The sequence below is a fragment of the Salvelinus namaycush genome, chromosome 17, assembly GCF_016432855.1.
Source record: "Salvelinus namaycush isolate Seneca chromosome 17, SaNama_1.0, whole genome shotgun sequence".
NCBI lineage: Eukaryota > Metazoa > Chordata > Actinopteri > Salmoniformes > Salmonidae > Salvelinus > Salvelinus namaycush.
In genome coordinates this window covers 9,044,171-9,057,103 of record NC_052323.1, presented here as the reverse complement: position 1 = coordinate 9,057,103, position 12,933 = coordinate 9,044,171, and the positions used below count along the sequence as shown (strand labels likewise).

Sequence of the window (12,933 nt, the reverse complement as noted above, 5' to 3'; positions counted from 1 at the left end):
CCAATACCTTGACTTTGTTGTCCTTAAGCCATTTTGCCACAACTTTGGAAGTGTGCTCTGGGTCATTGTCCATTTGGAAGACCCATTTGCGACCAAGCATTATCTTCCCGACTGATGTCTTGAGATGTTGCATCAATATATCCACATAATTGTCTTCCTCATGATGCCATCTATTTTGTGAAGTGCATCAGTCCCTCCAGGCAGTAAAGCACCACAACATGATGCTGCCACCCCCGTGCTTCATGGTTGGGATGGTGTTCTTCGGCTTGCAAGCCTCCCCCTTTTTCCTCCAAACATAACGATGGTCATTATGTCCAAAAAGTTATATTTTGGTTTCATCAGACCAGAGGACATTTCTCCAAAAAGTACGATCTTTGTACCCATGTGCAGTTGCAAACCGTAGTCTGGCTTTTTTATGCTGGTTTTGGAGCAGTGGCTTCTTCCTTGCTGAGCGGCCTTTCAGGTTATGTCGATATAGGACTCGTTTTACTGTGGATATAGATACTTTTGTACCTGCTTCCTCCAGCATCTTCACAAGGTCCTTGGGGAACTTTAAACTTTTGGGGGGGGCGTGCTCTCTCTGCTCTCTTGTAATCCACAATCAGCTTTGTTGTTTTGTTGACGTTGAGGGAGAGGTTATTTTCACTCCGCTAGGGCTCTCACCTCCTCCCTGTAGGCAGTTGGGCTACCCCTATTGTGTCATCAGCAAACTTGATGATTGAGTTGGAGATATGCATGGACATGCAGTCATTGGTGAACAGGGAGTACAGGATGGGATTGAGCCCACACCCCTGTGGGAAAGGGAAAGGGGAATACCTAGTCAGTTGTACAACTGAATTCCTTGAACTGAAATGTGTCTTCCACATTTAACCCAACCCCTCTGAATCGGAGAGGTGCGGGGAGCTGCCTTAATCAACATCCACGTCTTTGGGGCCCGGGGAACAGTGGGTTAAGAATGACAGATTGTTACCTTGTCAGCTCGGGGATTCGATCCAGCAACGTTTCGGTTAGTGGCCCAACGCTCTAACCACTAGGTGCCCCTGTGTTGAGGATCATAGGGGCGGAGGTGTTGTTGCCTACCGTCACCACTTGATGTCGACTCCTCAGCAAGTCCAGTACCCAGTTGCACATGAAGGTGTTCAGACCCAGGGCCCATGAGCTTAGTGATGAGCTTGGAGGGCACTTCTGTGTTGAAAACTGAGCTGTAGTCGATGAACAACATTCTTACATAGGTATTTCTCTTGTCCAGGTGGGATAAGGCAGTGTGCAGTATAATGGCGATTGCGTCATCCGTGGATCTGTTGGGGTGATATGTGAATTGTAGTGGGTCTAAGGTGTCGGGCAAGATGGAGGTGATATGATCAATAACTAGCCTCTCAAAGCACTTTATGATGACAAAAGTGAGTGCTACGGGGCGCTAGTCATTTCGTTAGTTAACTTTACTTTCCTGGGTAAAGGAACAATGGCGGACATCTTGAAGCAAGTGGGGACAGACTGGGATATGCAGAGATTGATTATGTCAGTAAACACTCCAGCCAGCTGGTCTGCATATGCTCTGATGATGCGGCTTGGGATGCCATCTGGGCCGGCAGCCTTGCAAGGGTTAACGCACTTAAATTACTTACTCATGTCAGCCATGGAGAACGAGAGCCCACAGTCCTCATGACAGTCGGCGGCTCGATGTTGTTTTACTCGAAGAGGGTGAAGGTGTTTAGATCATCCAGGAGTGAGGCGTCGGTGACCGCGACGTGGCTGGCTTTCCCTTTGTAATCTGTGATTATCTGGAGTCTCTGCCACATACATCTTGTGTCTGAGCCGTTGAATTACTACTCCACTTTGTTCCTGTATTGTCGTTTTACCTCTTTGATTGCCTTATGGAGGTCCTAGCTGGTCTGTTTGTAAACCTCCATGTTCCCAGTCACCTTGCCATGGTTAAATGTGGTGGTTCGCGCTTTCTGTTTAGCGCGAATGACGCCATCTATCCACGTCTTCTGGTTTGGATAAATTCTAATCGTCACAGTGGGAACAACATCCTCTATGCACTTCCTGATGAACCCAGTCAACGAGTCAGTGTATACATCGATACTATTCTGAGAGGCGACCCGGAACATTTCCCTGTCCGCTTAATCAAAACAATCTTGAAGCATAGATTCCGATTGGTCAGACCAACATTGAACAGTCCTTACCACGAGAGCGTCCTGTTTAAGATTTTGCCTATAGGTGGGGAGGAGCAGAATGGAGGCAGGGGAGGGCCTTGTAGCCATCCCGGAAAGGAGAGTAGCAATGAACCAGGGTCTGTGTTGCGCGTGTAGCACAGCAGATGTGTTCCTAGAATTTCGGTAGCTTTTCCCCCAGATTTCCGGGAGGTAATACCGTCGGCATTTGATGGTGAGGTATTCCAGATCGGGAGAACAAAAGGACTTGAGTTCCTAAATGTAACCACAATCACACCATGAGTTGTTAACCATGAAACAAACCCCTCCGCCTTTCTTATTTCCATAGAGTTCTTTCTTCCTGTTCGTGCGATGGATGGAGAGCCCCGCTGGCTGAATGGACAGGGACAATATATCCAGAGAAAGCTAAGATTCTGTAAAACTATGTTACAGTCCCCGATGTCTCTCTGGAAGGAGATCCTCGCTCTGAGCTCGTCTACTTTATTGTCCAGGGACTGAGCGTTAGCGAATACTATACTCTGAAGCGATGGATGGTATGCACACTGCCCAAGTTTAACTAGGGCCCTACTCCTTCCTACCTGTTATCCAGCATTTGCGTTTCGGTGCAGCCCCCGGGATGAATAGAGCTGCCTCGGAAGTTCAAACAAAGGATCCAGGTCAGGGAAGTCTAATTTCTGCTTGAATTTCTGGTGAGTGACCGCCAATCTAATATCCAAAAGTTATTTACGTCTGTAGATAATAATACAAGAAACGTTCTGAGCAAATAATGTAAGAAATAACACTGGAAAAAACCAAAATACTACAAAGCTGGCTAGGAGCTAAAACCAGGGCGTCCTTGTCTGTTGGCGCCATCTCTCTTTGGTCAGCAAGTTTCAAATGAACTATCTTCAAAGAATGAATTCCAAATTTTAGAACTAAAAGGTCTAGAGTTACAAAAATAATACTCATAGCACATCAAATCTACAGTGGATTCGGAAAGTATTCAGACCCCTTCCCCTTTTCCACATTTTGTTATGTTACAGCCTTATTCTAAAATGGATTACATTGAGGCATCAACCAAGCTAGCTAGTCATACATGAAGCTTAATACAAAATGTAACTACTTTTTGGAGAGAAAAAAAATGCATACATGGCAATAAAAAAATATATCTTAAAAACCAACATTTTAAGAACAGTACAGGCTTCCTATTCTCCTGCATTTTCCAAAGGGCTTCCCCTGTTTAGAAGGCTTTGTAAATAGTTGGTCCGGATGTGGCACACAGCAATTTACACTGTTTAGACTGAGGAAATGACTCATCTGCCACCACTAGGATCAGTTCACCATCATAACGACAACATAAAGACGCCTAAAAACCCTGGGAGAGACAGCATGCCGGGACAGGCCGACAGGTCTCCATTCAAAACAGTGAAAAACACCTAGGGTTGATCACAGATGGAGACAATAGAGTAATATTTATAGAAACTTACATTAAAAGGTCTACAATAGGCCACCTTTGTAATTGAATTCTTAAAACATCTAATAAATCACTGTGGTTATTTCATTAATACAAAAATAACTCCAAAATATATTTGTAATCACACTTCCTTTGGCCCTTGACATGCTCAGTCTGATCAAGTGGGCGTTAGGAAATACATTTTGATTGGATGACAGGATGGTCTAGACCTTCCCCCTTACCTAGATGAACAGTCATTGATCTATTATAATCAGATCATATTGTGATGTCATGATGTGGGCCAAAAGTTCCACCCCACCTGAACAGGCTGAAATTCCAAGCAATTAAAAAAAAAAAAAAAAAAAACAGCCCTTACACAAAAAGGACATTATCATCATTTTGAGTGTTAATTTGACCTTATAGTGTGAAAAAACACTTAAATGCACTGCCCTTTTAAATGACTATACATAATTAACTCTTCGCCATCATTGATTTCTCCCTTTACGCGTTTTTAAAACCTGTTAAACTCTGAGCTAAGGTTTTAAGGGTACCCCCAGAAAAATATTTGGTCACAAAATAAAAAGTGACATATCATTTGAAAGCTCCAGCCCTTGTCGTTATGGAAATGTAACTCAAACCTAACTGCTGACAATGTCATAAGAATCATGTAGTCTACCTATTGAAATACACTTGTGGCCTGGCCTATGTGGGCAAGACACACCGGGCACTCAAGAAACACATATCCGAACATGGGAGTAGAATCAGATACCAAGACCCCAAAAGTCCAGTCGCTATGCACTTTATGACTGCCAGACACAATGCTGCCTCATTAAAGTACATGGGTATCGAGTATATCAAAGTCCTGAGGTGAAGGGGGGACATCGATAGACTTGTATTGCAAAGAGAATATGTATAGACCGCTCTAATTGGTGTTTGTCTTATGTCTATAAATATGGGTGTGGTACACTCCCGGTGAAATGACCTGACGAAGATCCCTGCAGGGTGGAAACGTTGTTTATATATTCATGAAAGTATGTGGTAGAGCTTCTGAGTGTGCGGCCTCTATTTCGTTTATACTGACTTTTTTTCACCACCCCACTTAAAGGATGTGGGTTTGATCACACTTGACTGCAAGGACTGATCTTCCATGATATCAAAAAAGTCTAATTTTAACCATGTTGAGGCTATATGGTGTTTGTTTACATTTAATTTGTTTAGAAACATTGGCGTAAAACAAGCTTATATTTTGGGTTCCGATGGGGTACGACAGTTGACCTAAGGTCATGAGACATATCAAAATTGATGTAGCAACTGCTGATTGCCGCGTTAAATTAGACAAAAACATATTGAACTCGATGCACACAAAAATAACTCACTTCCCTATTCACATCTGCTTTTCATGCTAACCTAACACAGAGCACACAAATGTGCAGACGGCCGTCTTGGCCTTGCCATCTTTCCCTTTGTCTACAGAGTGTCCGTCTCAGGTGCGAAAAAGAAAGAAAGAATTTTAAAAAAGGAAAGAGAGAGAGAAAGAGAGAGAGAGAGAGAGACCAGGAGAAGCTACAAATAGCCTTCTGCAGCCGGGTCAGGTCTAGCCTACAGCAAGCAGGGCACCATTGTACTGCTGGGGACTGGGGGAAGGATGTCAGAAGCCCCTGACCCTGTCCTGGGGTGAGAAGGGAAAGGCAGGGGGAGGGGGGGGGGGTGAGCAGCTGGTCGTGAGGTCGGTCCGGTCGTGTGCATGACACCCTCACTGCCCTTCTATTTACAGGAAGAGACGATGCAGCGAGCCACGTTCCCCCTCGCAGGTCATTGTTACCTGAAGAGGACTGGGAATTGGGGGAAACAACTGGGGTTCCTTGAGAAGTTTTCATGACCGTATGTTGTTGTCGCAGACAGCAACAGAGGAAAAAACACACATCAACATTGTGGTGTTGGACAGGGTCTATTAGAGTTGACTGTCCCTTAACTCAAACATAAACACACACACACACACACACACACACACACTGTGTGGACAGTGGAGAAAAATGTGGAATGGGTTGAAATGGGTTTTTGTGACCGATACTGTATCTGAACTACCATTATGTATGGATCCATAGCATTGATAGCCTTGATACGGTCGGATAGAGAGATCCAATCTTCTCTGGAGACGGTTAGTTTTTCCTGTGGTGCACATGTGAGGTTCTGTGTTTGTCTAGTGCTTTGGGTTTCAGCATCGGAGAGAGAGGGGGGAGGAATCTTCCCTCCAGGGCTTTTCTCTGAAAACACTGCCAGTCACGTCTGGCCTCTGCGGACAGTAAATCACTCTCTTCACCAGAGCGCTTCCGTGAGCCGAAGTAGTAGCCCTCCTCAACTGGAAATGCAATACGCCACGTCCCCGAGACCACCCAAGAGGCTCTGAGGGTCACACACACCACACACACACACAACAGGGCCTCTTAACCAACGGCCACAGAATCACCCCAACATCCTGTTATCCTGACACTGTTTACTGGCTAGGGGGATTGGGTTGCAGGGTTAAGGCTATGTGGGCCATGAGGAATTTCACAACAAGTTTGTTTTTTACTATAAAAAGAGTTTTCTCAATGGGATCCACAAGCCAAAGTAAAAGCCCACATCCTTAGGTCAGGAGAGTCTCAAAGGGTTGGTGTGGTGAGCCACTCAGTTTCAGATAATGAGAAGCTACAATACGGTGGTGAGACAAATGGCTTTTTCATAGCGTAACCAGCTAAATGGTGATAGCTACATTGGTGGACATTAGTATAACGAATAAGCTACTGTATCATATACCAATCCCTCACCTCAATTCTTAGGCCTCCCATTGGCTATAGTGGGCTAGAAGTTGCTCCTGGATTGGGCCAAGCATACAGAAACATCACGTAGCCTTTGCTTGCGGTTAGCCTAGCGTTACTTGCCTGCCTCATTGCAGACGGCGGCCAGGTCTGCCCCGACATATCCATGAGCGGCGTCCGCTAGCTGGGTTACCTCGTCGGGGGTCAGCCTACAGGGCACAGAGGTCAGCAGCTTCCGTAGGATGTCCGCTCGCTCCTCCGCGCTTGGTACGCCCACCTGTAACCGTACACTAGTTTAGCGAGTTTATAGTGCATCAGCTAGCTAATCCTGATTGAAATACAAGGAAGTGTTGTTAAGAAAGAACAACTACTAACAGCCAGCTTGCGTAGTAACAAAAATGGAGGTTGGGTTTCTCTGTCAACAGATGCTTCAATGATGTCAGACTACTGATGAGGCGGATTCTGCTTTCAGAGGCCAAGTTAACCTCCCCATTTCATGCAAGAAAGTCATGACCATCAAGCTTTTATGGAAAGAGGATCATTTTGTACATGTATTAAACTGCGAGTTTGACCAATTCCAGTCCCCGTGCTTAGGGGGTGCAGGGTCCTCCCTGGGAATATTTTTATGTAGAAGGACGGAGAAGCTCAGTTCTGGTGACTTTTTTAAAAAGGATATTCTACTCCAAAATGTATGAAAATAAAATCATGCTGATACCATCTAAAATATAACTTTCACCTCCAGAAATGGACACAATAACATATTGGACCATGCATATAGCCTAGCCTATGCATGGTCTATATTATCAGATGTGCTATTAGCAATAAGCATTATCACCTGTAGCCTAACTGATGAGAATAGTAGATATAAATACCCCATTGGACACAACATCCTGATTGTTATTATTAATACTTATTTACTAAAATAATATAGACTTTTTTTGTTTCTCTTGCAAAGTAAGTCGTTGCCCTTTTAAGACGCCATTGCCCCTTTAAGAGCTCTGTTGTGCGGCTGCACAAATCTGCATTTGTGAAAACGATGCCACGTGCGCAATTGAAGGAGTAGAGAAATAAACATGGTATCAATGGAAAACTGGGATCCCCCTCTTTTTTAACAGAGGCCAAAACTACTTTCAAAATACATTTGCCAAAACTGTTTTCAAAAGTGTTTCCCCCCCGCGATTGCATTAAGAATTGTTGTGCATTGACTGCTTGTCAGAATACATGTTTCCTCCCATGGCTCTCCCAACTTGAATGCGCCTCGAGAGGAATATTACGCTCTCATAGCGATTCTACAATGATCTCAAAAACAACCTCACCAGAATCCATGTGACAGAAATATGTCGCAGTGACTGAGAACTTTGACCCCTGCATAACCCCTTCACTCTGGCTAAGCTGAATTACCCACCTCCAGTTCCTTGTCGAAGCGTCCGGGCCGGCGGAGGGCGGGGTCCAGGGCGTGGGGCCGGTTGGTGGCCCCTAGGACCAGCAGTTGGCCTGAGTGGCCCTCCTGGAGGAAGAGACAAACCAGGTCAGGGAATAACTAATAATATTAGATGATATAATATAAATAATAATATAGATTGATAATCAATAAACGAGGCGTTTGAATGTAAGAGAGGGATTGGAACAGTAGGTGTAATAAATCATTAATCATAGCCCTAACCGATGACACCGACACTAAAAGTTCATCAAACATAAACATTTTCAGACTGTAAATGTGTCTAAGGCTTAATAACTTACTAGTTTACATCTTCTGAAACCATCAGGCATTATCTGGCAATGAAACATTAATACTTTAACAGAGTTCCTTGTGCTATATGCGAAAATGAACGTCCCTAGCTAGTTTACACGCTGCTGTGTTTTCTGAGGGTGGTCCGGCTGAGAGAGGAGAATTGATTCCATTTCCACCTTCCCCGCCGCCTCCCTCCAATACCACAGGGCTATCAGGGGGGCCAAAACACAAATAGATTACAGTGAGAGAGGAATTCCGTGTGGGTGCAGGAAGTGCTTTCTCCACATTCCACAGCAGCAGGCCCATGGTGGTTGGATTATACAACAAGCCTTAGCATCGGTCTGGAAAACAGACAGCAGGAGGGAGAGCAGCTGCTTCAGTGCACCATCTGCACCAAGGAGCTGGGCTGGGGAGATGAATATGTACTTGGCGATAACGTGCTGCTAATTTGGCACGTCATGGAGACCGGCGGTGATGGGTTTCCCAGGCTCCCTGTGTTCTCTAAGGGGGAGGAGGGCGGCTGTCGAGCCATCTCTGATCGTGGGCCTGAGCTCTCTTTTTCTCATTAGCATGGTTCGCTGACAGAACACTCAAGATTCAGCAGACACTCAGGCGATACAGAAAGAGAGAGAATGTCTGAAGGATGACCAGGAGAGAGCGGGAGGTTTTGGATGTCAGTCTGCACTTTCAAGGTTGATGTGTTTATAAAATAAAAGTAGCACTGTAAAGATTGTGCGTATACCCTGTAATTGTACTCACTGAACCAATCCCATCCATGAGAGTGAGGAGGGAGGCCACAACGCGCTTCTCCACCTCGTTCTGAGCCCCCTCTCGTTTGGGACACAGCGCATCTAACTCATCGATGAAAATGATTGCAGGTTGCCTGTGTAAACAATGCAAAGCCTTAGTTGTTGAACACTTCTTAGAATACTCTACTTTTTGTGCAGTGAAATGTATATTGATGATAGGATTTAGAAAGACACATACAAAAAGGGCACAAATGCGGGACACTTGTTTTCATTATTTACCTTTGAGAGGCTTCTGTGAATATCTGTCTCAGTCTGGCCTCTGTTTCGCCATAAAACCTGTAAAGACAGGTTGAACACAAAATAAACAAAGGTCACTTGGTTTGGCTGTACGAGCATCACTAACCCTCAATATATGATCTTTAACTTATACTTGGTACCCGACCACATTTCATTAGGTAGGAATAATGTGACCATACTTGCTCATGATTTCTGGACCGTTGATTACAGTCATGTGTGCCCCGACCTCATTGGCTATGGCTCGTCCAATCATAGTCTTTCCTGTTCCTGGGGGGCCATAAAGGAGAACTCCCCTAGGAGGTGTGATTCCTGTTTCATCAAAAGCACAAAAATGCATACAATCAGAGTTGAGTTTTCATGAGTTTGAGCTACAGCAAATTGTTTTCAATTAAGAATTTTCCAATTCAACTCGGTACAGAGTGCCACCTTGAAAGGAATAACATATCTGTGTACCGTAGTTGGAGAAGAGCTCTGGGTGTTTGAGAGGCAGTTCAATGGTCTCTCGGATGACGTTCAACTGGCTGCTGAGGCCCCCAATCATACTATATGTGACCTTTGACCTCTGGGCCGCTGTATCCTCCATCTGCTCCTCTTGAGCCTTTTTGTATCTGTCTCTGAACTTCACCTTAGTGGAAAAGGAGAGGCAGTAGAAGGTGTCAGTGCTCAGAGCTCCACCAGGGGGAGTAGTGAACTGTTTGTCTGTGTTGGTCGGCTCTGGGCTGAGGGCACTCCTATCCTCCATCTCCAGACTGAGGCTGCCCTCCTTGGGCTCAGTGGAAGTCTGGGGGTTGCAGGGGGGAGTTGGGGGGACACATGGCACACAAAAGGGCCTGCAGGGGGTACTGGCTGCAGGACCAGGCTCCCCCGGATCCCCGGCCTGCTCCTCCATGGTCAGGAAGCTGAGCTGCAGGGACAGGTCCATGGAGGTGGAGCCCAGGGCGGAGGTAAAGCGCAGTGCAGAGCTCATCAGAGAGGTGTCCTTCGGGTCAGGCTCCAGTCCTGGGGAAGGCGGGGGTCTCTCCAGGGAGAGGCCGTCCACCCCTGTCACCCGCTCCACCCGCAGACTGCACGCTCGCCCAAAGTACGTCAGGGATAGGGAGTTTCCAGGGAGTGGGATCTTTCCATCTAAAATATAAACATTTGGACTCTTACTATGAAGGTAATGCCATGTAAAGTTTTACATTGAAAAGTTGCATATCCCTTGCTATATAGCCCCATGAAAAATAAACTGGCTTACCCAAAGATCGGAGGAAGAAGTTACTGAATTCCTCCGAATTGAGCGCATCATCCTTTAGTCTGCATTGATAAATGAAAAGCAAAAGACAAAATGTAATATTCATCATGCAATTAACATAACTGTGAAGGAATTTCTGACTCTTCACTGAATTGACTATAAAACTGTTCTTGGAAGTGCCTCAACAGCAGATGGCGACATTAACCTATAGTATAAAACTTCATCACCTGACAGCAAGGAAACTGTTATACTTTGTGCTGCCATGGGTGTATGTGTCTTTTGTAAGCAGGATTCAGACATCTTTGACTTAATGGGAGTATCAAAAACAAATATTTCCTGTCGTGAAGTTGTCCTTCCTCCCAATGTACCAACACTTCTAAAAACCCAAGGGGAATATGACAGCAATGGCAGACTAATACATCATTGTTCATCATATTTATGGATTCACAAGTAGCTTTAGCTCTACTGCTTTACCTGGTGGAGAGAAGCACCTCTTCTGCCTGTAGCACAGGTCCTGTCAGGGGATGAACAGTAACTCCATCCCCAGGCTTCACTTTCAGGCTGTTCTGAGTACTTTTCAGTAGGCCAACTTTACCGCCAGGGAAAGACGCTGCCGGCCAGGCCAGACACACCTGGAAAAAAACAGCATATAAACTTGGCCTGGAAATTACCCGACAGCATTTGTGTTAGTCTAATATTATTCAAGATCGACTGTTTCTGGGTCAACTGCTGATATTGTCTCCCGATTGTTCAATTCATAGTCAATAAGTACATGCACATATACAATATTCTATTACGTTGATGAACACATTGTTGACATACCTCTTGTTGCCCAGTATTGCTCGACAATAGGACTGGTCTTCCAATGCAAATGTTACCAGACTTCATTGCATTTATGCTCAGCTGGACAAGGAATGCTCTGCATCTTTTGGAAAGCTTATCATCCGCTGTATACAAACGTTGACATGGGGGTGACATGTAAGACAATAGAGGGTAACACGCATGGCAAAAGCTGTGTGATCATGACTCTTAGTTCCACCACATTACACATAAGTCATTGGACGAAGACGTCTTTTGTACAGGGGAGTTCTGTTAAGCGCCCCGACGCTCAGTCTGAACATTAACACGCATCACCTGTGGTACGGTTTAGGAAACATAAGGACCTTATCTTTCATATGAGCGAGAAATCCTTATTTTTTTTAAACAAAAGATTAAATTGATGCACACCTTTACACGGTTTGTGTTCCCACACGGCCATATCTCCAAGTTACAGCGCGTGTTTACAGAAAACAATGTTGACTACCTGTGCTAATTATATAGCTCTCTGTGTTTCCTAACACGTGTGTAAATGGAAAACGGTCACCACAAACTTGATGTCACTGAAGAATATTGTTGGCTACAACTGTGTTTAAACCGGTTAAAACAGTGTCCTGTACAGGAGTCTGCTGAGGGGAGGACGGCTCATAATAATGGCCGGAACGGAGCAAATTGAATGGCATCAAACACATGGCAACTGTGTGTGTGATGTATTTGATATCATTCCCCTAATTCTGTTCCAGCCATTACCACAAGCCCATCCTCCCCAATTAAGGTGCCACCAACCTCCTGTGGTTTACAGTAAGCGTGTATTTTCCATTTGTTAAATTATTTTGACCTGATATGAAAGTAGAGGGATTTATGTTTCTAGAATATACCAAACTTAAGAAATGATTCTAGTTTAGATTGAGTATTTGGCTTTCAGAGCCAATTCGCCTTCAAACAGAACAGGTATGGTCCTTGGACTATTAGGAGTAACGTTAGGCTCCTTTAGTTCATTATTGGGCTATGTGTACCCATATGCAACTTAACCAAGATGGGTCTGTGTATCAAGCTACACCAGGGCCCTCTAACCTTGTTCCTGGAGCACTACCCTCCTGTGGGCTTTCGTTTAAATCCCAGTTGTAACTAACCTGATTCAGTTTATAAACCAGCTAATTATTAGAATATGGGGCGCTAGATTTGGGTTGGAGAGAAAACCTACAGGACGTTAGCTCTCCAGGAATAGGGTTAGCGAGCCCTGAGCTACACCATGCAACCATCAGGTAAGTGCATACGCAGTGCTAGAGCTCTTGTTCAATGGTGTGTATAATTCATGAAATCTTTATGGTAAATGACATTTACATTGTATTCAGACATGTTATCATGATAGTATCATAAGTGCAGCAAAACCAGCTAACAAGATACAGTAGCTAGCTACCTTTCTCAATGAATTCAATGACAGTGAATGAGTTGAGATTCTTGATGCCTCCCCCCTCGTGCCCCGAACTTTCCAAGCTAGTTGAGTCACTGGAGCCATCTCTCAGTCCGCTTGAGTTGTCACCTTCAATGACTCTCCTAACTTTGCTTTTGTTTTTCTTTGAAGACATTTCTCTAATTCAATTTTGCAATACCATAGCTACATGTATAACATAACTTTCATCACAAGCATGGGTGAATCCGCTAATATACACTTCCTGGTGAAAGTTCAGTTCCTCCTCT

At 44.7% G+C, this 12,933-nt stretch overlaps 1 protein-coding gene across 1 annotated transcript in view; it reads right to left on the bottom strand.

Annotated features, from left to right (window-relative positions):
• The window catches only part of spata5 (spermatogenesis associated 5), a 127,544-nt gene extending 114,654 nt beyond the window's left edge, over positions 1–12,890 (bottom strand). The window contains exons 1-10 of the mRNA XM_039012098.1: positions 12,653–12,890; positions 11,239–11,363; positions 10,891–11,048; positions 10,420–10,478; positions 9,636–10,307; positions 9,362–9,491; positions 9,165–9,221; positions 8,896–9,019; positions 7,810–7,911; positions 6,528–6,681 (exon numbers count right to left, since the gene is read on the bottom strand). Of these exons, the coding sequence (XP_038868026.1) occupies positions 6,528–6,681; positions 7,810–7,911; positions 8,896–9,019; positions 9,165–9,221; positions 9,362–9,491; positions 9,636–10,307; positions 10,420–10,478; positions 10,891–11,048; positions 11,239–11,363; positions 12,653–12,821 (1,750 nt within the window). The 5' untranslated portion in view covers positions 12,822–12,890. The remainder of the gene's footprint in view (positions 1–6,527; positions 6,682–7,809; positions 7,912–8,895; positions 9,020–9,164; positions 9,222–9,361; positions 9,492–9,635; positions 10,308–10,419; positions 10,479–10,890; positions 11,049–11,238; positions 11,364–12,652) is intronic.
• Between the last annotated feature and the right edge of the window lie 43 nt (positions 12,891–12,933).